A 25,000-nucleotide genomic window follows, 5' to 3' on the forward strand; every position below is an offset into this window, starting at 1 on the left:
TTACATATTTGACACTTACACCAGGAATCCCGCCATTTGATTCAATCGCTTCTTTCACCTGCGCGGCACTGTTTACATCGTGCCCTTCATTTAAATAAATACCGATTTGGCCTTTTATAGTAGCGGCTTGACGATCTGCTTCGCCCTTACCACCTTGAGGATAAGAAAAGTCAAACCTTTCCACCTTTACACCCAATGCTCCACTGGCTGATGTGCTTCCAACAATAGTTGAACCACAATGGTAACATCCAGCGTTGTCCTGTTTGCAGTAGACTTTCTCTAGTTCTGGACGCTGTTCCTTTAGTGTAACGAGTACATCTTGTAAGATAGCTGAGGGCAGCTCTGGAATACATGCACGATGGTTTGCTTCTCAAGAGGACAACTTTGATCTCGGCGGGTAAGAACAACAGTGATATGCCATGGGATGCTACGTTTAGCGAGCCAGTCGCATGGAGATTCTCTAAATTTGCGTTGTAAGTATTCCATTGCCCAGTCCATGACCAATATTGGTGAATCGTGGTTAAGAATACCTAAGGCATCAAATTTTGCTTGATCCTGGTTAACTGATCTTAGCTGATGCGCTTTCCAAGCCATGAGGTCATCCTTTACCTGCTGGAACATAAACATTGTGTCCTCTCTTTCTTCCTCAGATACGAGTTTGCTACAGGCAATTTCGATGTCAGCAAGAACCTCGTTTAACTTCTAGCATTCACAGTAAATCTCAACACGATCATGGTTGCATTTCGTCAGGAACAGACCGTTATCAGGGTCACTCAATGCGAATGACTGGCAGTGGTCAACAACCTCTGAAGCCATAGCTACGTGAACCTTTAACAGAAAACAAATAAATGTCATTTATTAAGGCTACATCTCTACAGTATAATTCATCAGGGCTGTGAACGTCCCCCCATCCCTTTCATTAGTTTGGCGGTATGGGAATATTCGAGTTACAAGTTGCTCTCAACAACAAGTTGGCATCGTTTACGTTGTCCTTGGCGGGGGGGGGGGGGGTGTGCTAAGAAACCTATAAACCCCTTTTGGGGGTCATTTTGCTAACTTATTGAAATCTGAGATCGTTTTCACCTTAATTTAACTTCGGACACTAACACTTAGAGCGCGTGTTACTGGTCAAATACAATTTATTATTTGGCATATGAGCAAAGAAGTTTTTGTCTTCAAAAATGTGGGGTTTGTTTCAATTGGGAGGGCCTTTTGGTCTTGTTTTGGAATATTTCCTTCCGTACTCTATGGCCAAACGCTGATGAGGAAAACCTTCACCCAATCATTACCTAGCTTAAGAGCCTTACTTTGTGATCAGCTCTCAAATAGTGTTTAGCATCCCGGAGTTTTTGTTTTGTTCCCTTAGCCCAGGCCTGTGACTCGGCTCAGTCTGCTATTCTGTCCACCGTCTCACAAAGATCATCGAAGGTGTTAGAACCCTAGGCAGAAAAGTTGTCCAGGCTCTGAAGGGATTTGCGGACTGATGCGGAGCATGCATCCACGACTCGGAGTAAAGTGCTCTTGCGCATTGGCGTGAACCCGGTCCCTTTACAGAGCTGATAATACTGCTGCGTGACTCGTTCCGGTATCAACATGCGGACAACGTTGGGTGTTTTAATGACATACCCCGTTGACAATTTCAACATTTTTTTCCCCAAAGGGAAGGTCTGGAACAACATGGGAGCTTGGATAAAACTCAGGAAATGATCAACTTGTGCATAGTCAACTCTCATACGCCTAGCAACGTCAACGAGGACAACTGTTCCTTTGCCATGGAGTAGTTTGAGATGCTTCGCTATGTTAAATCTGTAGGAGGTAACACCAGGAATGTAGTGCTGGAGTTCCTTCAACGGTATCTTGTCTGCCATAATTGATAATATTTGTCTTCTTGTGCTCCAGTGACTGGCATTAAAACAACTTTCAGGTAAAGCTTCCAACAGTTCTATCTCTACCTGGCTGCTATCAGCTGGTATATCATCCCCCGCTGCTGCTCATAACTTTTTGTATGTTGCTTTTGTAGAAAATGCTCACAGTATTGAAAACTTGCCAGAGCCAGGCTTACATATAAAGTGGATTCCGAGCCCCAAAACCAGTGGGGCTAAGGAAAACAAATTTCAAAATGCAAAATGTCCGCCGCCTAAGCGCCCTTTGACTCTTATATTTCTTCAAGGAGGAGGGTGGCCTGGACACCCCAGGCCCCACCCAGCATCTCACACTACGCAAATGTTCCTACCGGGCTTTTAACTATTCATGCCGCGCGTCCTTAAAGGAGTACATAGAACGTACCTTCGATATTCTTAAACCAACAAAGTAATTGCGAAGTAAAATATGGCATGAACTTACCTATTGGATAAAATATTATTAAATAAACACAAGCGATGAATTGACTAAACTGCAGTCTTCGATCAACGAGTGAGATGATGAAGTCTTTTTATCATTCCATCCATCTTTTCTCATTTTTATCAATTGTACTTTTTGTTAGTAACATTTTTAGCCAGAAAAACGTTTTTAAATTTTACTATAATTAAATTAGCCGATCGCTATTTCCCTAACGACTTCCTGTAAGGACATACTTTGCTCTATTTTCCAGTACAATTTATTTTTAATAGGCTGTGTAAAAATGCTTTAAGTCTTTGCATTTGCTCTCATATCTGTATGACTTTGGCATAAATGCTAGAAATATTCAACAAATCTGAAAGGCAAAAACCCTCGTGCTGCACACTAATTAAGCTGCATTCACACACTGCATTTTAAAGCTAGTCGGAGTAAATGACGTCGCTTTATCCTCTCCTCGATCCAGATCACTGAAAGGTTATCAGTCGGAACCGCACCAAGTAATGGCGGACCGTTAGATTAAAAAAGTGGAGTTCAAATATATAGTCTACTTCTTGAAATTACTACAAAAAATTCCGCCTATTCAGCCATCAACGCAAATACTTTCGAAATGTGAAGAAAAACGACAGCTGATTTTTTCATCATAGCAGCACTTTAAAGGGGCTAGGTTACGCAATTTTAGGCAATTTCAGCACTGATCGAATGGTCATAGAATTAACTAAAATATCAAAATAACTGTTCAAAACTATATATCTGTATGACTCTGGCATAAATGCTACAAATATTCAACAAATAAAACATTTGTTTACCTGAACCAACTGGAACGAAGTTTTCTGTGGCTTCTAATGTAAGCTTCGACTGTAACAACGTAACGTACAGCCTCGCTCCTCTTTTTGCTTTGATGTGCCATTACGTCCCGATAGTTGCTCGCGAACACTATATTGTCTTGGTGACCTTCGCCAACCAATTCCCAAGCGTTCACGGTGCAGGGGACATACTGTCATTTCCTGGATGTTTACTGGTGTTCTGAAACAGGCCCTCCTTGCTAAAATAAGCTCAATTTCCGTGTCACATCCACTAAACTTCAACAATGTTTTTTTGTGGCATGTGATATTCTTGTTGCAAGATACCAGGGGGATTGATTACCTGACAATATTGATTTTTAAGCACTTGAAGGAAAGTAAAGAAGATTCCAAGCGAATTCATACTCAAACAAATGTGGAAAGATACAGGTGTTCGTTGACAGGATAAATTGCTGACTTGGAGTGTGTAATTCTCAAGAGTTATGCTTCATGTTCCTTTGAAATGAGGCCGATCATCAGCTCATCAAACATTTTATAATAAGGTAATCCGTTGATGATATTTGTCACAGTCTATAGAATGACCAGAATAAAAGCTTTCATTTTCATTTATCCGTGTCAAGAGTGATTTTATGGTCAATGTTTGGCCCCTTTAATGTAAAGTGAGAAATATTAGAACAGTGTCTAAGTTTTAACTCGACAAATATCACATTAACATTCAGACTGAATAAGACCAAATCTTGTTATATTTAAGGTTGAAGTTAAGCTCATTTTTTCAATTAATGTTGGTATCTCTTGAAGCTTTGGTTTTGGTATAAATTATTATTAAAGATCGATTTTGAACTACTTTTTTGGTATGTCATTTCTCCGTAAGATTTGAGCTACTTTTCTGATATCTTGGAAAGATGTGTTTTTGGTATGTCATTTCTCCCAGAGCTTTCAAGCCACGTTTTTGGTTGTCCTGAGAGAAATGACATACTGAAAACATACAAAAAGGTAGCTACTTTATATATTCCGATTTTGCTTTAAGATATGTAGCTACCTTTTTGCTATGTCTGTAAGGTATGTTTTCAGTATGTCATTTCTCTCTTAACAACTTACCTACTTTTATAATATGTCACTAAGATATGTTTTTGGTATGTAATGCCCCTTTAAAAAAGTAAGTACTTTTTTGGTATGTTTTTAATGTATGTTTTAGGTATGTTTTGAAAAAAAGACATACCTAAAACATACTAGAGCCACACAGAACATACCTCAGACATACCTCAGACAAACCAGAAACATACCCAAAATTTCGTGTGGGTATATGGAAAGAAGGAAAATCCACGGATAATTTTCGATTTCCGCTGACAAACCATGGGCATGACAAAATTTCGATATTTTGATTGTCGAAATTTGGCTCGATCCAGACTCAACCGTTTTTATTTAATTACTCTAAAAAAAATATGAATATTACAACAAAACTAACCCTGTTTTGGTTACTTGGTAAAGGGTCTATCAATTTAAAAAGTATGAGCGAGATCGATTTTATGGCTGTGCCCGCGATTTTGATGATCATATCTGATTTTTACTGACATTGACTCTTAAGACTGAACTATTTTTATGGACTTTCATGTTTAATACTTGTTTTTGTAACAAGCAAATGGCATAATATCTTGCCAACAATAAAATGTGTGGAGACAGAATCTCGCTTGTGGTGTCTCCATTAGAGATACATGTTACAAGGCAAGAGTAAAAAAAGGGCTTGTCACAGATATTTAATCGGGACTTACATGATTCCTGCAAACCCTTACATGTATCTCTGCTGCATGTCCTCTTGTGTGTTCTAGCCTCTCCTATGTGTTATGGCAGCACCTTTCAAATGGGTATCGGGAGGCAACCCCTGGCTCACCCATTATTCTTCTTTTGGAAAACAACCAAGAGACAATTACATTAAGATGCCTCCCTTGATCTGCGACTACTTTATTGACTCATTGCCATCTGTTTTAGGCTAACTTTAAGGTATGTTTTGTTTGTGGAATTAAGGTGAATTATGGCGACTTAAGGCCCCAGAATAGGCCTAACTACCATTTAAATACACATGCAAAGTACATACGAAGCACAGGCAAACAGTTCAGAAGACAAAAAAAAAAGCAACAAAAAGAATTTCTTACCAATCCAAGCTGATGATGCATCCAATCCATAAGCTGCTACTTCTAACGTTATATACGCTTGCTCGACTGGGGAATGAATGCTGGCTAACTCTGCCTGTTGACTCACACATGCCAGTCTTGCAGCATGCCAGGATTTCTTGTCCTGGTTGAACTGATAACAGAATTGTCCGAATACATTCCAACCAGTTTGACAACTACCAAGCTCTAAAATACAAAAAAAAAACAAAACAATTTTGCCACACTCAAGAATGCGTAGCACTGTGAATCACGAAGCTCTAGGAGTAAGAGTTTTCCCTACTCTACTCTCAGGGAATATCCGGCTAATTCCTTCTCAAAGATGACGAGACTAACGTAACTATACAGGAGTCCATAGGTTATTTCTGGTGTGGCATTAGATACATCTTGGCATTTCTGTTTTCAGAGGGTTATTTACTTTGCAAAATAGTTGTTGATCAACGGTCTTCTCGGGATGAGTTCTCGGTTGTTCAAATGGTGGATAACGCTATCCACCGGATAAATCACTATCCAGTGGACAAACACTAGCAAAACCAATTGAATTATCTTGTGTCAAGAGAAAATAAAGGGGGAAGAAAGGGCATCCCACATACATGCCCTTTTCCATAGGTAACATGTCTTAAGTTATTTTTAGATCGACTCCCACGTTCTCCCACGCTAGGCAACAGCAAAACATATGGCGGCAATGTGTTCTCTGAGCATGGGCTATCCACGCGGAACACATTCCAGCCACATGATTGGCTGTTACCTCATCTCGTTGGGATCCGTACAGCATGGGAGTCAATCTAAAAATAACTTGAGACATATACCTATGGAAAAGGGTATCTATGGGACATGTCCTCTCTTCCCCCTTTATTTTCTCTTGCCAGTGGATAGCGCTTTCCACCCTTTGAACAACTGGGGCGAGCCCCATGTGTGTCTGACTAAAGAAGCTGTGGGTAAAACGACTTTTGCTGTGTTAACTCTGACAGCACAATTAAGACGAAATTTTGAAGTAGCACAATATGCACAGACAAACGTCCTTCAAGCGGACCAAACGCTCAATAACAATATTTTACTACAAAATATACAACTGCGTGTGACATGCTATTGTAACAAATTCGTTGATCGTAGGCACAGATCATCTCAAAAACTAAAACATTTGTCCTGATGGTGCGCTGTAAATTGTGTCCAGAGTCCTCTTGATGATTTTACTCATTCAACCCTTAACTTTATACAATCTATTCCTACCAGCAAGATATATTTTGTTCACTTCTCGAGGAGAGAAAAATCTTTTCCATAAGGCCAATGAACGAACCAGAAAACCACCAGCTGTCCGTTGAATTGACTTGCTGCCCACAATCAGTGAAAGACTTGTATTACCAGAATAAACGGAAGATTTTCCTTGATGAAGTGATGATCTAAAGTAGGAAAAACACGTATGATTATGTGAAAGATAAAAACAGGTCCTTGGCAAACAAACTATTTCTTCAACTGCTGAAGTACAATCTTATGCAGAAGTGCCTTCTTCTTTGCAACAGTATAGTTATAAGACTGAATAGTTGTAGGAATCAAGGTAAGCTTGACATATTTCATTTCTTTTTTAAAGTACTGTTTTTGATTGAAACAGTCTGAACCATTGAAATAGTTTTTTTTGTGTGTGTGGAGTGTAAGTCCCACTATAGCTAAAGCATTACAAAATTTGTCACTGACCTTTCTGTTCCATTTATGTACAATGCTAGACCCTTTTCCAGTTGCCAGCAAAACATCACGTGCTGCCATACCGTGTTGCCAGTGGTCAGTGATTCATTCAACGTCCAGTACTTTGTTGGAGTAACGACCGTTACATAAAGCTGACTGTTTGCGACATACACTGCAAATCCAGGTTTCCCTTGAAGCAGTGTTTCGTTTCCTATCGTGTTTACGATGAACGTGTTTCTGGTCCACATTTGTGCACCATCCTCAAACTGCCCCACAAACGAAACTGTGATACCGTTAATGCATTGACTGGGGTCTGTGATACAACCATCTGAAAATGGACCGGTTTCTACGCATGCGTTATAACTGGCAAACCATAAAGCATCTCTTCCGACTTGATAGCCATCGGTTTTGTTCATTATGTTCCCATAGACATAACCTGGGGTGGTTCCTGCTACTTTAGTTCCATTGTCGACAAGTGCATTCAGTGGCCAATAGTAACTGGTTGCACTGATCCAGTCTGAAAAACATAACCATTGCCTCAGTAGGGAAGCGCTAAGGGTCGTTGCTGAGAACTAAATACTAGTCAATATTTCAAAACATGTGCGTTCAAATCAAGGAAACGATTAAAGGATAACTTTGACAAATGTTGTTGCAGGATAAATACACCTCGTAGTTCGTTGAGACATCGAGAAGCTTTCAGTTTCAAAGGGTTACTTGTTTTCGCAATTAAATTCGGACAGTGGGAATACATCATCCATATACCCTTGGAAGATACGATCATGTGTAAGAACAAGTTAGAACTGGAAATTCCTTTAACGGTAGATAAACGCGGAAACTGTGGTCACATTCAGTTTCTTAGATGTGAATGCGCTTATATATTACGTAATTTTGCGCTAAAAATACTCTTCATTAACGTCTTGGTGGTAAAACTATTCTTACATGGCATTTTTGATGAACTACTTACTGCCTGTCACAGGGAACTTATTACCGTCCGTGGAAACTGATGATCACAAAAAAGAAGAAAAGGAAAAACAAAAACAAAACACAAACATCAATTAGGTAGGGAAAGACGTTACCGCATTAAACTGCTACTACGATGAAAAAATTAGCTCTCATTTTTCTTCACTTGCGTTGATTGCTCGATAGGCGGAATTTTTAGTAGTAATTTCAAATGGAAGACTATTTATTTGAACTCCACTTTTTTTAAATTTAACGGTCCGCCATTACTTGATGCAGTTTCGACTAATAAGCTTTCAGTGATCTGGATCGAGGAAAAAGTGGCGTCATTTAATAACTAGCTTAAAAATGGAGTCTGTGAATGCGGCTTAATTAGTATGCAGAACACGAATTAGCCGATCGCTATTTCCCTAACGACTTCCTGTAAGGACATACTTTGCTTTATTTTCCAGTACAATTTATTTTTAATAGGCTGTGTAAAAATGCTTTAAGTCTTTGCATTTGCTCTCATATCTGTATGACTTTGGCATAAATGCTAGAAATATTCAACAAATCTGAAAGGCAAAAACCCTCGTGCTGCACACTAATTAAGCTGCATTCACACACTGCATTTTAAAGCTAGTGAGTAAATGACGTCGCTTTATCCTCTCCTCGATCCAGATCACTGAAAGGTTATCAGTCGGAACCGCACCAAGTAATGGCGGACCGTTAGATTAAAAAAGTGGAGTTCAAATATATAGTCTACTTCTTGAAATTACTACAAAAAATTCCGCCTATTCAGTCATCAACGCAAATGCTTTCGAAATGTGAAGAAAAACGAGAGCTGATTTTTTCATCATAGCAGCACTTTAAAGGGGCTAGGTTACGCAATTTTAGGCAATTTCAGCACTGATCGAATGGTCATAGAATTAACTAAAATATCAAAATAACTGTTCAAAACTATAGAAGAACTCTACCAAAACACAGGGAAGCCAAGAAGGGACATGGATGGACAAAACTGGAGAGGATTGAAATGGATTGAATTTGGGTAAATTTGAAAAACGTCGGCTCACCTTTTTTCAAATTTATATCAATCTATATCAAAATGTCTTTTACACAGCTGGAAAAACATTCTCAGTTGTTGTGTGGCCGTGATTTTGCAAATGAAAGACTCTTGCTCTGCCAATTTGACGTTTAGAGCTCGTAATTAACAAAATTACCTAAAATATCGTGACCTAGCCCCTTTAAGGAAGGTCGCAGAAAGGTCGTAATTGTGCAGTAAATTTGAGAAAATTAAGGAAAGATGGTCCTCAAGATTACCTAGAAATGCAGAAATGCACTTTCAAAGAGTGCATTTGAATCTTAACTTTAAAGTTAAAATTGCATGCTTATTGCTGTTTGCTAACCCTTAAGGGTATAGTCTGACATTCTTTTAAGACTGGAACATCAGATTTGTTTTCTGGTTGGTCCGAGGACATGAAAGCTTTCTAGTTATGAAACATCACATATGTGACAATCCTGTACAAAAAATTTAGAAAACAGCGACAGAGGCAGGTTTAGTAGCTCAATGTATTTTTAATCGTTAACGTACATTTACAATGGAAAACATCGTTAATTAAAATGTTAAACAGCAGCGTTAGCCAGATTCAGGGACACATCGTCGCTGCTTTCAATGAATCATATTTACATTCAACACGCTCCAACCAACTTTGTTTTAAACCAAAAATCAAAAATAATCACATATAATTAAAGATAATCGCATTCCTTTCTCACCCATTTTCTTTTTGCAAATGAATGGTCTGTATTCACCACAGCTGACATCTCTCCAAGCTCCTCTGGATGCATCAATCTCCACACAGGCCCTGTAGTCTAAGGTAATACATTCATTCACTTCAGTGAAGGGAAGGATACCAGAGGTTATCCCTATCAAAAGTATCCGCCCGTAGCCGGATGTAATTGACTGAGAGTCGACTTTGATGAGGGAGGAAAACCAGAATACTCGGAGAAAACCCCAAGGAGTCAAAGTGAGAGCCACTCAACACACATACGACCTCGAGGCCGAGGGTTAAACCGGAAACGCAGAAGTGAAAGGCACGGTTCATAACCGCTAAGCCGCCCTGACTCCCCTTTATTACTATAACGTAAACGGGGGTTAGTGTAATCCTTTTCGTTTACACACAGTCTCATAAAAAAAACTTAAAGACTTATTATACCTTTCTTTTTTTAATTTATGTGCATGGAATTCTATTTCGTTAATGACTTCCAACAGGCAGTTAATTAATTATTGATATCACGTCGTGTTCTTGATAAAAAGTCCCCAAGAGACAGCGCAATTCAAGTCATACATATATAGGTAAGGAAAATCAGACAACTCAGCATCAACAATTTGACTTTTGTCAACACCAACCTTAGGCATAGATAAAGAGAAATTAACAGATACTTCAAAAGGTGTCCTCAGCTAGAATAAACCGTTTTTTTTTTTTTTTAAGGTTGGCCGTGTAGCACTTATATTTGAACAGACTTAACTGATTAGAGTGTAATGCGAAGTACTAGTTTACTACCCCATATGAACCATGTGAGCGCTAGCCCTACTGATAGAAATGGGTGGCAATGGAACCCAAGACTTTCCGGTTTGATCACCGCTGCTCTACCGACTGAGCTACAAGGTCAGACGGGAGCAGGCCGTGGGAACTGAAGATGTTAAAGTCACGGCACTGAACATGTACAAGTACAAGGAAGGTGTACATGTTCATTGCCGTGAACCTGCTCCCATTTGACCTTGTAGCTCAGTCGGTAGAGCAGCAGTGATCTAACCCGAAGGTCGTGAGGTCGTGGGTTCAATTCCCACCCTGGTCAGAGTTTTTCTCTGTCCTTGTGTGGCCCCATTTCCATTAGTAGAGGTAACGCTCACATGGTTCATATGAGGGAGAAAACTAGCACTTTACATTATACTCTAGAACCTTTTCCCCGGATGCCATGCACTGTTTCCTGGGACGTATCCGAAGGGATACCTTACGATACGTTACTAGGGATGAACTGAATATTGCCCGTTGTGATTTTACAACTGTATGCTTTTCTGTTTTTGGTATCATTGTCGACCGCATTTTTGGAAAACTGTATGTTTTTATTTTTTTTTTTTGTGAATTAACTTTAATCCCCAAACCCCCCCCCCCCCCCCCCCTCCCCTCCCCCTTTTAAGATAAAACAACTACTATAATATTTCAGTACTTAGGAGGAAGCCGTGCTGCCCAAAACGGAAAATACCATAATACTCTTTGTTTGTCTACCCAAATTTTGAATATGCATTGTTTTTGTTTTCCCTAGGGACCATTGTAAGTCCCACGTGAAACTGGAAACAACGCTTATTCAAAATTTGCGTGGACAAACAAAGAGTATTGTAATATTTTCATTTCGGGCTATTGCTATTGTTGGTTTTCACTCACGCGATCAACAACCATGTCTTTCAACGAAAACAAAAGAAAGCGTTTGCACAATAATAGAGTTGAATTCCCGGAGGATTTGGCCGGGGCTCCAACATGGCCGCCGTGACATTATGTGAAAACCGAGAATAACTTTACTTTGTCTTACTTTGAAAACGTATTACGAAAAAAAGAAAGCGGTCACCTGTCCCAATTGTGTTCGTATAAAGCAACGGAAAGTGGTCTGGATACGCGACAGATAAACATTACTTGAGCTTATTATTAGCGCCGTATGATAAGCAAATGTAACGGATTATATTTTCCACAGACGGCATGCTTGCTGAATTTAAAATTCTGCTTGATTCAAAGATCCAGAATTACTTGCCTCGTCTCATCAGGTCCTATAGTAAGTTACCGCCCCACCTCTTTCCGGATTGATTGCATTGGAAAATCGCTAAGAATCGCGGCCAGGAAATTACAGAACGGTTCAAGAAAACAATGTCACCATGAGGTATTGTCTTTGGTTCTTTAATCGTGATTGCCAATAGGGAAGATATTGTTGACGTCACCTATTGTCATTAATGTGCCAACCAGAGCCTCAATGGCTGTCGAAACAAAGGCTCTTTTGTTCCTGTGGTTGGCAAATTTGAATAGCAAAAGCATGTTTGTAAACAGATATCTTCCCTATAAGACTTACTTTGTAATTTATAATCTCTCGGATATCCACGATCCCAAGCAGTGAGTCTGTATGGGCTTCGGTCGCTCCAATAGAAATGTTTACTTATATCTCGATCATTTAAACCAATCCAAAAGGTGTAGGCCCAGCTACTCAGAGCCTTCAAACGATCATTCAGCCAGTTTTTCTCCCGGACGCTTACTATGCTGACAAGATCACCGCCACGACTCAAACACGTTGCACGAGCATCTAAACAGTAAAACAGATCGTTGTGAGGACAATGCTATAAAAGTGAAGAAAGACAACCAGGGAACGCCTTTAATTCCCGACTTACGGCGGACAGCAAACTGTAGTTTGACGTCAGAGGTTGACGCAGTTCGCATGTTTTGATACAAAGACAAGATAACGAGCTAGCACAGTACTAATAAAGCTACGGAGAGGGCAAAATATAGAATTATCTCATGTTTGATTTCAAAATTCTTCAGACGTAACAGATCAATGCCGATTGATTCCAAAGTTAGTAAATCCGGAAAATTTACGCGGACAGCAATCGCATGCAATTTCCTCATTAAAAAAACAATAATAATAATAATAATAATAATAATAATAAAATTAACTTGAGTCCTTCAAGTTAAATATCTATTGTAAACCATTCTCTCTGGCTGCACCGTGCAAATCTGAAAACTGTTACCGAAAATTAAACTTCCCTATGGAGAGCTGACATAAGACAAGGCTAGATGAATGCATCTTTTGAACCGTGTACGTTCTCAAAAAAAGAAATTATATATACATATATAATAATAATAATAATAAGGCTGCCAACACTGTTAAATAGTGCTCAATACACATAAGTGTAGAGCTAAATCGTAGAAAGGTGAGGCTAATGAAACCAACACATGATTCACTGTTACTCCGAAGTTCGTGCTTACGCACTCAGACAATACTGTCTGACAATACTGTCTGATGAGTGCGTAAGCACGAAACTCGGAGTAACAGTGAATCATGTGCCATTGTTAGTCTTTTAGTCTGTAATAATTAGGCCATTTTACCCTTAGATTTTTAACTTGTACTCTATTTTAAAAAATATTTAACTGACGAAGGCCGAGGGCCGAAACGTTTTTATGAAATTTCCTGGACCTTCGAGAAGTTTTTGCCTTCCTCTCCAGTTTATATGCAACTCTCTCTCTCTCTCTCTCTCTCTCTCTCTCTCTCTCTCTCTCTCTCTCTCTCTCTCTCTCTCTCTCTCTCTCTCTCTCTCTCTCTCTCTCTCTCTCTCTCCTCTCCTCTCTCTCTCTCTCCTCTCTCTCTCTCTCTCTCTTCTCTCTCTCTTCTCTCTCTCTCTCTCTCTCCTCTCTCTCTCTCCCCTCTCCCTCTTCTCTCTTCTCCCCCTCTATATATATATATATATATATACATATGTCTTCTCAGAAGTCTTGGTCTCACACTAAAAGTGAAAACGGTATCTTGCAGTACAGGCATGTTCTTGGGGGGAAGCCACGTACCTCTATTTAATTTGCCTGTTGGGAGGGATGCGACGTGGAAACGAAAAAACGCCGTATTTCCCCCATCCCCCCCACACACACACTCTTTATCACCTCTTCTGCTTCTGACCACCCACTTGGTAACAATTTATATCCTCTCTCCATTCTTCCTCTCCTTCAGAAATTCAAAATGGCAGCTAAAAATTCGCAAATAGCCCTTCACTGCAAGCTAGAAAACAAAGGAAGAGTCCTTCACTTGGACAACTACTATTCAATCAAATACAAACCTGCCCAAATTTTCCACTGATTTGAGTTAATTTGGTAGCAGTTGTCATCAAGTCCAATTTCCCAGCCAAACGCCGCATTTCTTTGAAGACGCTAAAAAACAAGGAATGAAGAACTTAAGTGTCATTTGGACTTAAATCCGCAAGGTAAGGAGAGAATAGTGCAATGCACCAGATTGTAGGTTACGTCAACTGAAAAATAGAGAGACATGAATCACGCGAAAAATGGCGGGAAAATCATGGTTATATGATGGACAGCCGTATACAAAAGGACCTCTTGTATGGTGAGCTGGCAACAGGATGCCGCCCAATAGGTCGGCCAGCACTGCGCTTCAAGGATGTCTGCAAGCGTGAGACAGACAGCTGCGATGCGCTTGTCAAGTAGTGGGGTCAAGAGAGGGGCGAAGAAAAGTGGATCTTACAGCTGAAGGGAGATTAGAGAAAGGAGGAAAGCGAGGCAGGCGAAACGCAGCGGACAACCCTGCACTCTAAATTTGTGTTTGTCCGCTGCGGCAGAAACTATCATGCAAGGATCAGGCTGCTGAGCCATTCGCATCGCGCTGCTCTCTGCAGTCCCAATGACTACATGGGACATAGCATTGTCTCTCGAGACAGAAGGATGCCTTCTATTACTACTATGGTCACTTTGCTGTTCGCGTTTCACTTGAGGTGATTTTTAAATCTGCTTCTCTGATATCTCTTTGCTTGTATTCTAATAATCATTTTGCGATTAGCAGTCCAAGTATTTCTGCAATTTTCTAGGAATAAAACTGGTGGAAAACGGCGTAGGCATTTCGAAAAGAAAGTTGGAAGCTCATCGTTCGGTGCTCACTTCTCGTAAATACTTTCAATTTGTTTCACTTTGCGTCGTTGCCAGTAAGAGAACGGCAAAAGAAATGCGACAAAATTAAGATTGACGTGCAGTACGTGTTGCATTTCCTCGTCAAACCCATTTTTTATGGTCTTTTACCTAATAATTTTGATTACGAATACTAAATACAAAACTTCTCTTAATTGAAGTTCATGTGCGGCTTTCAGGAGCGAACTCAGAGTTTTCTTGTCGTGGGAGGGGTTGGGAGGTAAAACGATGACTTTTATCTGTAGCGAGTACCCGCTTTTTGTGCCTTTATTCACTAGGGGAATTACGTTAATTCCTGCTCGACGCTGCCATTGCAAAAAAAACGACATCTATAGATAAATGAAAGAATCATGTCGTGGAAAGCTAAGAACTCACTCGAAATAGGAATTATATTTGCCACAAAAAGTATCTAGAAAAAGACTTAATGGGAATGAATCAAATTTAGTGATCATCTATTGCCTAAAGTTAATAACAACAATATGTCTTGAGAAATAGAGGAAATACAACGTAGCAATGTTAGTCAACTAATCACTGCAAAGAAGGTTTCATTCTGTAGATTGTATAAAGCCACTCCAACCTACCGTCTTTTCAATACGGCAACCATATACTATACGTACCCTGCGATGCACATCCATAGATCTCAGTCCGTATACAAATACGGTTGCTCCAGGTCAAAGGATAGATTCTTATGAACCTTGCATTAATGGGGTCAGGAAGGCCATCGTTGGAGATAACTTTCGCGTCACGATTCCCCGTCAGAATCTACGATAAACAGGACAACAAAGATATTAGGAAGACGTAAGAGAATCTGCTATAATTCGACGCTAAAAAATCTATCATTTTTTACCTTGTACTTGACAGTAGCATTTGAGCGTAGTTGTTGAAGTCAAGCCCATTGTTAACATATCTGAGATAAAAAGTTTTCACGAAGTCCGAGGACTCTGGTCTGCCTTGAAGCGCAATGTGTTGGACCTGACGGACAACGCCCCAAATCAATCTGAAGATATTCTCCCTTTGGGTTGAACAATATATACAATGACAACGTTACAAGCAAAGTCAAATTAGTTAACAGCCAAAGCAAATGAAAAAATGGGCCCTCCAAAAGCGTTTTGAAATTCGGAACATTTTGTTTCCTTTTGTCAAAAAAATGTTCACCGCAAAGTTTGGCTGACGTCATTGCATAAGATGTCTCATTAACATACGAGTTTGCTGACAGAAGAAGCATCATGCTATCCACAAATTGACTTCAAAAGGTAAAAGAACGCGTTAAACTCCCGTCAATTTTTTTTAAATTTTAAGCATTTTGACGTTGATAACGAGCGAGTTATTAGCCATAAAACCCAATAAATTTATTGGGTGGGAAGAAAAAGCGTTAATGATCCCAATATATACCTTTGTTTGTAAAATTTCGAATTTTCAAAGCGTCAGTACTCAGAAATTATCTGGTAAAATTGCGCTCGAGGTCGACCAAGAGAGACGTGGAGAAGAACCGTGGAGAAGGTAAGAAACAAGCATGGATGGGCATACATGGAGAGCTGCTGCCGCATCGGCGTCAGACCGGGATGGATAGCCTGATATTCTGGCTGGCCTCAAGAGTCCTCATGGGCCAGATGAGGATGAGTGAGTGTGAACTGATTTATTGGCTCAGTAATTAGACAACGATGGGCTTATACTCATGAGGCAAAAATGTAGCAAAGATTCCCCTATATTTTATCGTTCTTCTTTTCAAGTAGGTTTATTTCTACAGCCTCTCAAAAAATTAAATATTGTCCATCAAAAAGTTGTTACTGATCACTTTAAGTTGTAACTTATTGGAGGAGTGTAACGAGCGAATCCCAGTAGAGACCAGTATACTATTCTAACTGATCAGTCATGTACTTAAGACATAAGGGGAAGTCGTCGCCCGATGTACGTGAAGGAATTTGGAATCCGGAATCCGAAATCCAGACTGATGAAGACTTTAGCTGCGCAAGACTGTATCAGCTGAAGCTTCTTAATAAGACACTGTGATAAGCCGTAAAGTAATGTGTTACATCTGTCCAGCTTACAAGTACGTAATAAAGGTAATAAAGGCATGAAATATCAACACAAGGAAGTATTTCCTTATACGTGAGTTGATGTAAGTTGACTTCCCCAATTACGCTTTCAGGACGAAAGGAAAATCTCTGGATAGCATGAATGAGACCGTGGACTCCACTGAAATTTCGCACCGATGTTGTAGGTGTAGCGATGTCTTTGACGGACAGGTGGAGAGCTTTTGACGTCTGTTAACATATACGCAAGAACCTTGAGCCCTTTCATTTGACATTAAAGACAACATCCTTATAGCCCCTTCCATCCGGTCTGTCGTGGAGATTGAAATTGCACGACAAATACCTCTCTTTTTCCGAAAAAAAAAACCAGTCCTTACTTAGCGTAAAGCCATAAACTAAGCCAAACTTTGACGTTCGTGCCACTTTAAGTCTCCACATAACTGACTGAGATGCATACTCATGATCAAGCATCGACATCCACAAAACTGCGATGCACGTTTTACTGAATTAAGAGACGAGTCCCAAATATAAAGAAACAAAAGTTGTTACCAAGAGGTGACTACTTCAGGCTGGAAATGAACAAATAGAAAGGCATCACTATATCTCTCCCCCGTGGACAAGAAACTAAATTAATTTATGGAAAGAAGATTACTTCAAGCCAGCAAAGATTTCGAGTAGAGAAAAGTCGATACACCAAGATTATTTGAAATCAAAGTTATTGCAAGAAATCGACCTTTGGTGAAATACCCAGCACTGTAGTCAGTTACGGGTGTAAGGTGAGTCACTCACCACTTTATTATGTGCAGCACACCAAGCTCCGATGGTTGAATTATCATTTCGAAGCCGAAGACGTGCCTGGCTTGCACGAGATGAGACGTTTAAGCTACTTGAGGCAGTTATTTGATTATCGCCAATGCGGCCGTCTTCCATTCCAAACGGAGAATTGCACTGACCGACACCTGAAAAAAATTCCTTCTACTCACTAATAATGATTTCAAGAGATCCAGTTCCCACTGTATTGACATGTATCCAAGTTAAAGTACATTACTTTTTTTCTTCTTTTAACATATAATCATACCAAAGACCACATGTTGGCCCTAACTAGTGATCCCAAGAGGCATGTTATAATATTGCCATAGTCAGCAATGTTTTTATTTAGGTAAATGACATTTTATAATTAATTTTGTAAGGAATATATTGAGGTGTCTGAAAACTTTCATCAGTAACTTTTGATCATGAGGATTCAGTAGTTGCAAATTTTAACGATAAAAGTGCATGTCAAAATCGACACCTTTTTGTTTTAGTTGGTCATTATTCTTCACCACAAAAAACAAAAGGGTATCAACTTCAAATATTTAATCAACTTAACAATACAAGTTAAAAGACATCTATTGAATCAGAAAAAGAGGCGTAATTTGAAGCATATTTGCCTCAATTTAGGCAACATATCTAGCATCACTGCAGTTAACATTGTATGCCCCAAACCAGACAATAATTGTTAAATGACAATACAAAGGAGCACTGTTAGCGGGATTCTGGAATTCCAAGCATCCCAAGCCTTTAGCAGATAACATTGTATTTCCTCCAACAACTCAACTTGGTATTTATGGTAGATAATCAGATTAATTCATCTGCTTACCTAATCTTCTCTTACAGATGTAGCCTCGAAAATTAGAGCAAGACGATGTACTCCATGTTCCATTCACAGTATCGGGATCAATAACTGTACAATCAAAGATCAGTGCAGATAAACCTCCCATTGGTGGTTGGTTTGCCCCCCAATTCTTATACTTGACAACCGACTTATCGGTCCACTCATATCGCCCCTCTACTTTGCGGTCATTTAATCCAAGCCACACTTGTCTGGAGACTCTCATGTCCCTCAACTGCTTCAAGATGAACACCTGTTCTGCTTCACTGGTAATGCTGAGGAGTTCGGTGGATAGATTTGAAGACATGCAGATGTTCTCAGCGCTTCGCCAATCTTTATACTGAGCTCCATGGACATTGAACTTGTAACAGAAATCCCGAAAATTCCTCCAGTTAACAGGACAGATGTTGCGACCTTAAAATGAATACAGTGATAAACCAGCGATCATTTCACTATTTTAAGATTTATTTTTATATTCATGACATTGGTTCACAAGTTTAGTATAAATATTGTCAAGTGAGCCTGCGCCACAGGCGAGACCAAACCTCTGGTTCGGTCCTTCTGCGAACCAGTTGCGAAATTCTTGTTCTGGGCCTCTAGCAGTGTAACGGGATTTGAGTACGCGCCATGATTGGTCTGTTAAGAATAACAACTGTTTGACAAGACTGGTAATAGCCAATCAGGTTAAAGGAAAATTTGAAACGCACTTCCGCTGGTTCGTTGAGTCCGTTAGGGGTCCAGAACAAGGATTTCGGCGCTGCTCCGCAGACGTTACGTACCGGAGTTAAATTACGTCTGCGACGCAGGCTATTCCCGCTATGGAGTACAAGAAACAAAACGAGATACGTCAACTGCCCGTCGTAATCAATCGTGGGGGACCCACTTCCTAAAACAATGATGTACAGAAGCATAATCCATCTTTACTCTCGACCCCAGAGCTCTTCTCTTGACTGAGGGAGAGAAGAGCTCTGGGGAAACCTGAAACAAAGTGTCTTGTCATTGGTTTTCGTGAAGAACAATCAAAAGCGTCTTTAATTGGTGCATTCATGTTAGCACGAGTAGTGAGCAGGCACCGAAAGGTTCAAATAGCCAAGTTTTGCCTATAAGAGCCCTACAGCGCATGTTCTCCGACATAGAGTTTCCCAGAGCCTTGGGTCGATCCGAGGCTCTGGTTACGAGAATGAATCCATCTTATTATATCTCTCAGATGATCGTTCAATTGAGGAGCAAGTCACATTCTACTGCACGGCCTACTTGACTTCAGTTCATGATGTGCTTGACTCCATTAAAAGAAAATTTATATATTTATGAAATAAATGTACTGTATGTACTAAAACTGTGGAGGGCGTTAAAGGCGCTCTGTAATTTGCGACCTTCACTCCGACTAACCGTTGCCATTCCCCTTTGATCGAGCAACTCGCGCGGGATTTTCCACGAAAATAGTGTAATCCGTTACAGGAATAACTGAACTAATTAAAATCATCTTTTTTGCGTTCTATTAGTCACTGTTTTAGCATATTCTCAAACAGCTATTCACCTGAGTGACTGCAGTGGCTGGTGGCCATGGTGGATATTTAATTACCGCGCCACTTAGCGGTTCGGTAAATATCCACCACAAGCCACCTCCACTTCGGTAAATAGTTGTTAAATATTTACAGTGCGGGCTGTAGTTAAAAAGGAAAAAGTGTTCCTCCCAATTATCTGAACAATTTAAGTAACTGTATTGTGGCTTCATAGCTCAGGTGATAGAACATCGACCGGCATCACAGATGGTTCGCTATGGATTCGAATCCCGTTGATGCCAAATGAATTTTTCATTGTCTCTTATATGAAAAATCCTCAACGGGATTCGAACCCATGACCTCTGCAATGCTGGTGCAATGCTCTTGCAACCAATTAATATTTCCGGTCACCAGTTTTGTTTTATCAGCTCATGCGAGCAGCTGAAGTATTTTGTGTGTGGCTTACGTGCGCGAACTTAGGTGATCAGAAGATACATGCAAAACATAGGAAGCACGATAAAGTCGACATACCCTGAACTTTCTCGCAGATGTAATAGTGCTCTGAGTCACAATAGTCGTCATTCCAAAATCCTGCTGACACACCCGCGTACACTGCAACGCAGTCCTCCACCCCACCAAAATCATTCGGCTCCTCGGTTGCCCAATGAGTATAATTGACAAGGGAATTATCACTCTCCCAACTATAGATCCCTTCCACCGCTGAATCACTTAATCCAATCCAACTTGTCTGATACAAAGTAAAAAAATAAAATTGTACTGACTGTCTGCTGAAGTACATTATATATTAATTTTATTTATCCAAATGTATAGCACTTCATATACACTTTTTCAAAATATTATAAAAAAATAAAGATGATGGAATTCTACGCATATCTCAGACATTTTCTGTAGATGTGCACTTATTTTGGAGCATTAAATCTGTTTTCTTATGGTTTACCTTATTATATTTAGAACGTTTACAATAAGTCTGTTTTATTTCGCGTTAATTTCCTTTATTGGGAAGCAAATTTTCCTTCAAATCGCGTAAATTTCAAGAACGTTCATTAACACCAGCGAAAATTTCCTACAAAAAAGGTAGTTTAGAGTTGAAGTTGATTAAATTCTCGATAAAGGTAAATTTGGGCATCTCGTTCGAACTTTTTGTTTTTGCTACTCTTAAATCGGTAGGCTGTGAAGTAAAATTTTCCGCAAAAAAAAACACTCTAAAAAAAATTAATTTTAAAACCGCTTAAATCGCTTTTCTTTGTTTCCCGCCATAATCTGCGCGCGAAAAATGATTGACGTATCATGTCAATCACACGTGAAAGGATTGGGTGTCAATTGACAGCCTTCATAGCACGTGCCAGAATGCTGATTGGCTCAGCATAACTGGCTTTCAAGTAACTAGGGGGCGGAGTTATTCAGGAGACCGTGAAAAGCACGCGAAATCTTCCAGCTCGATTTTCTAGGGGTTTGTCTTCACGCCAAATTACAACTTCTCGGACCTGCTGTCCCGAAGGGTATTGCTTACAAGTCTCAGTCGTAATAGATGATTGTACTACCCCAAATACCGTGTGAGGAATTTTTCGTTTGCCTTCGAAGCCTGATTCTATGACACTTTTTCTGCCCAAAGTAAGTATGAGATGAGAGTTTCGAATTAGGTGCGTAACATTTCCTTCAATTCTTAACATATTAAAATTTATTACACGGTATTGAAGTCCATTTATCTGTGACTAAGATACAACAAAGTGCGGTTATTTTCGCAATAAAGTGAAGGGACAGGAGTATCTGTAGCAGACTAGGTCGTTCTGAGTTTGAGGCCTCAAAAGTAAAGAGCAATATTAAATACCAAAAAATTAAAGCTTTATTGAAATAATTAGATTAAGATAAGATAAAGACGTTTAATCGACACATTCTCGCATTAAAAATGATTTACAATGTGCTTACAAGGTTCGGAAAGTTACAAAAAACCTTATTGGGACTGGGTTTACAAAATAATTAAAAATTATAAAACCTACAAGAGTTACATAAATTTCAATCATAACTACTGAGAAAAGTTATGCTAAGAATTTATTTTTTAAAATTTAAACATTTAACAATTAATTTTAAAAGATGTTGCGTTTGCCATTAGGACAGTACTAGGAAAATAGCTTCCCCTACAACGCTCGGTTCAACATTTAAAAGACGTCCAAGCGGTAGAGTTTCTAAGGGAATAGTCATGGGCAATAGACCTTATCGGGGTTAGATGTGTTGACAAGGGTCTGCCTTTGGTAATTTTATCGAAAGCCCTCATACAGAGTTCATTGCGCCTATATTCAAGTCTAGCGATTTTAGTTGTAGGGCTTCCTGATATGAGGATCGAGGGTATGCGTATATTATCCTTAAAGCTCGCATTTGGACCCGATCTATTTCACTAGACAGATAGGCGGGAAGGGCGTTATGCCAAACCACGCAACAATACTCTGGGACGGAACGTATGAGAGCGACGTGGATAACAAGAAGGTCAGCCACATTGACGCCACCTCTACGTAGAAGACGGATAATGTGCAGACGCTTGGATGCCTTGGAAACAATCATACAGATGTGCTGATTCCATTTGAAATTGTCCTGGATAACCAAACCTAAAACCTTGTCCGAACGAACTGTTTCGACTACTTGTCCATCAATTCGTAAAAGGGTTAGCTGAGGAGTCGCTTTAATTAAAGAAACACACACGCATCTCCTTACACTTTTTAGCATTAAGCTTCATCAGATTCATCGGAGCCCAGGAACTGACAGTGTCAAAATTAGACTGAAAGGCCGCACCACCATTTTTAGTAAGACGTTCCTAAATAGAAACGTCATTTACAAACTTCCAGAGATTCGTCTCAGGAGTAGATATGAATAAATCATTGATCATGATGAGAAATAGGATAGGGCCCAGTTTAGTTCCCTGGGGTACCCCGGCATTGACTGGCAGACAATCCGAAAACGCTTCTCCAATTTTTATGCGTTGTCTTCGGTTTGAGAGGAAACTAATGATCCATGGTATGAGGTGGTTTAACCTTGTAGGGGATGCTATATCCCGTTGTTCTAACACCTGTATATATTCTATATGTACAAATCTTAAAATAAATAAATACATAAATAAATATAAGACATCGTCGAACAACTAAATCTACCAGTTTTCTAATCAGGACATTGTGGCCAATACGGTCAAAGGCTTTCGAAAAGTCCAAGACGCAAAGGCGGAGGTGTTTATTAGGTGAATCTAGATAGGACAACCAGATGTGCATCATGTCAAGGAGGCAAAAAGCGGTGGATGTGCCTCTTAAGCAGCCAAACTGGTTAGGATCGATCCTATTCCTGATATCGTCAATCATCCACGTGACCGCAAAGTCCTCTAAAATCTTAGCCAGACGTAAGGGATATAGGTCTAAAATCACCTTCATTTGTAGGAGACTGGATCTTTGGGATTGGCGTAATGTTTGAATCTTTCTAAATAGCAGAAACAATTCCAGAAGCAAGGGATGATTAAAAATTGTGGTGACAGGTTCCGCTAATTCATAGGCGAATTCTTTCAGAAAAGGCTGAACTGCCAAGAGCTTCTTGCAAACTTCATGGGGTTGGATAGTTGGAACACAAGTCTCGGCCGTCAAGAAAGCTTGCATTGTAGTGGCATCCAAAGGTGCAATGTCCTCATTAACGGAAATTTGTTTAAGGTGTCAGATAATTCCATCTCATTCAGGACTTTACCATCACATTCCAGCGAGTAAGACGATGCTTTATCGGACCTGCCGGTCAGTCTGTTGACAGTACCCCACCACCCGCGCCAGTCGTCTTTCCTTAAATGCTGGACTTTGTTTTTTTTTTTCTTTGCTTTCTTCCCTTCTGCAATTTCTTGTTGTACTTTATGCCTTAGTGACCGCTACAGGGGCAGGTTTAGATTGTGAAAGGCTTTCTGTCGGTCATTAATTAAAAACTTAATGGCTGGAGTTATCCAAGGATTGTCACTATGGTTACACTTTAAGGTTTTCAGAAGGAATGCAAGATCCACCGCTCCAGTTAGCTGTGATGTAAAGGCAGCAAAATCATCGGCCGTTGGAGTGGAATCAAGTTCACTATACCAGTCATGTGCGGTTACCAACCTCCCAAAAAAGGCAATACCAGACCGGGGGTACCGACGTACCAAGCGCTTAATGGGCTTTGCGCGTGTTACATTTCCCAAACTAGGTAACGATTGCACAATTCAATCTATTAGCTTAAATATGATATAAAGTTTGACCCTACTACTTAATCAATCAAAGAGAAAATTAAAAAAGAAAAAAAAAAGACAAATAAATTGACCGAATGTCTGACCAAGTGGCTGAATGATTTTCAGACACCACTATAACTGGATTCCTTCCATCTGCTGACCATGGCTGACTGATCAGGAAGACGGATATGACATGCCAGGATTGTCAAAATGAAGGCGTGCCTGTCACAACAATTGTCTGGGAATGTTTACATGAGAAAACTCTCCCCGGCGCGGGTTCTATACTGGGATGCAGGGTCAAGGAGGCGATTCTTATAAGAATTCACCCTAACAGCATCAACAGGGATAGTGGAATAGAAATTCCGGAAGCATGGATGCCCACGATCAAGAAACAATACAACAGGAGAACCGTACGACAGCGGACCGCCGAAGGAACAACACTCCGAAACAGCGCGGATGAAAATGCACCAATCACAGCTTCTGAAAACCAACCAATCACAGCGGAGCACCCTGCTTAAAAGTTGACGCGTAACCAGTAGGCCTCATCGCCTGATGAAGACTAGCAGTATGCAGTCGAAACGTCGCGATCTACATCACAAGTGACCACATCATGAGAAAAACGAGGATACTTTATTGTTATTAGATCCATATCGTGTTTATGTTGCAGGTTAAAATTGATTTTTAAAATTAAAGACTCCCTATCGAACAGTATGCATAGCCTCGCTCACACGAAACCTCCATTGACTGTCGTACATCAGGGGCACCCAACGATAATCTTCAGTGAAATATGAGTCAGAAATTAGAATTTTATGTTTTCAAAAACATTGTCTCCTTTTACAAAGCAAAAACCTGACCGAAGAGAGGAAACATAAGATTGTCCATGTTTTAATTTAACTTATGACTTCTTCGAAAGATATTCTAAGAAGCCGCTTCCGCTTATGAG

The 25,000-nt window shown here is 39.9% G+C and overlaps 2 protein-coding genes across 2 annotated transcripts in view; both read right to left on the bottom strand.

Annotated features, from left to right (window-relative positions):
- The window catches only part of LOC138023388 (macrophage mannose receptor 1-like), a 204,130-nt gene extending 188,736 nt beyond the window's left edge, over window positions 1–15,394 (bottom strand). The window contains exons 1-8 of the mRNA XM_068870416.1: window positions 15,255–15,394; window positions 13,782–13,872; window positions 12,035–12,262; window positions 9,692–9,787; window positions 7,947–7,982; window positions 6,995–7,499; window positions 6,533–6,702; window positions 5,288–5,491 (exon numbers count right to left, since the gene is read on the bottom strand). Of these exons, the coding sequence (XP_068726517.1) occupies window positions 5,288–5,491; window positions 6,533–6,702; window positions 6,995–7,499; window positions 7,947–7,982; window positions 9,692–9,787; window positions 12,035–12,262; window positions 13,782–13,872; window positions 15,255–15,272 (1,348 nt within the window). The 5' untranslated portion in view covers window positions 15,273–15,394. The remainder of the gene's footprint in view (window positions 1–5,287; window positions 5,492–6,532; window positions 6,703–6,994; window positions 7,500–7,946; window positions 7,983–9,691; window positions 9,788–12,034; window positions 12,263–13,781; window positions 13,873–15,254) is intronic.
- LOC138023535 (macrophage mannose receptor 1-like) overlaps window positions 15,262–25,000 on the bottom strand; it is a 40,933-nt gene continuing 31,194 nt past the window's right edge. Inside the window, exons 5-9 of the mRNA XM_068870573.1 lie at window positions 20,355–20,571; window positions 18,310–18,735; window positions 17,460–17,629; window positions 15,485–15,649; window positions 15,262–15,399 (exon numbers count right to left, since the gene is read on the bottom strand). Coding sequence (XP_068726674.1) covers window positions 15,536–15,649; window positions 17,460–17,629; window positions 18,310–18,735; window positions 20,355–20,571 — 927 coding nt within the window. The 3' untranslated portion in view covers window positions 15,262–15,399; window positions 15,485–15,535. The remainder of the gene's footprint in view (window positions 15,400–15,484; window positions 15,650–17,459; window positions 17,630–18,309; window positions 18,736–20,354; window positions 20,572–25,000) is intronic.

This window comes from Montipora capricornis, chromosome 1 (assembly GCF_036669925.1).
Source record: "Montipora capricornis isolate CH-2021 chromosome 1, ASM3666992v2, whole genome shotgun sequence".
Classification (NCBI taxonomy): Eukaryota; Metazoa; Cnidaria; class Anthozoa; order Scleractinia; family Acroporidae; genus Montipora; species Montipora capricornis.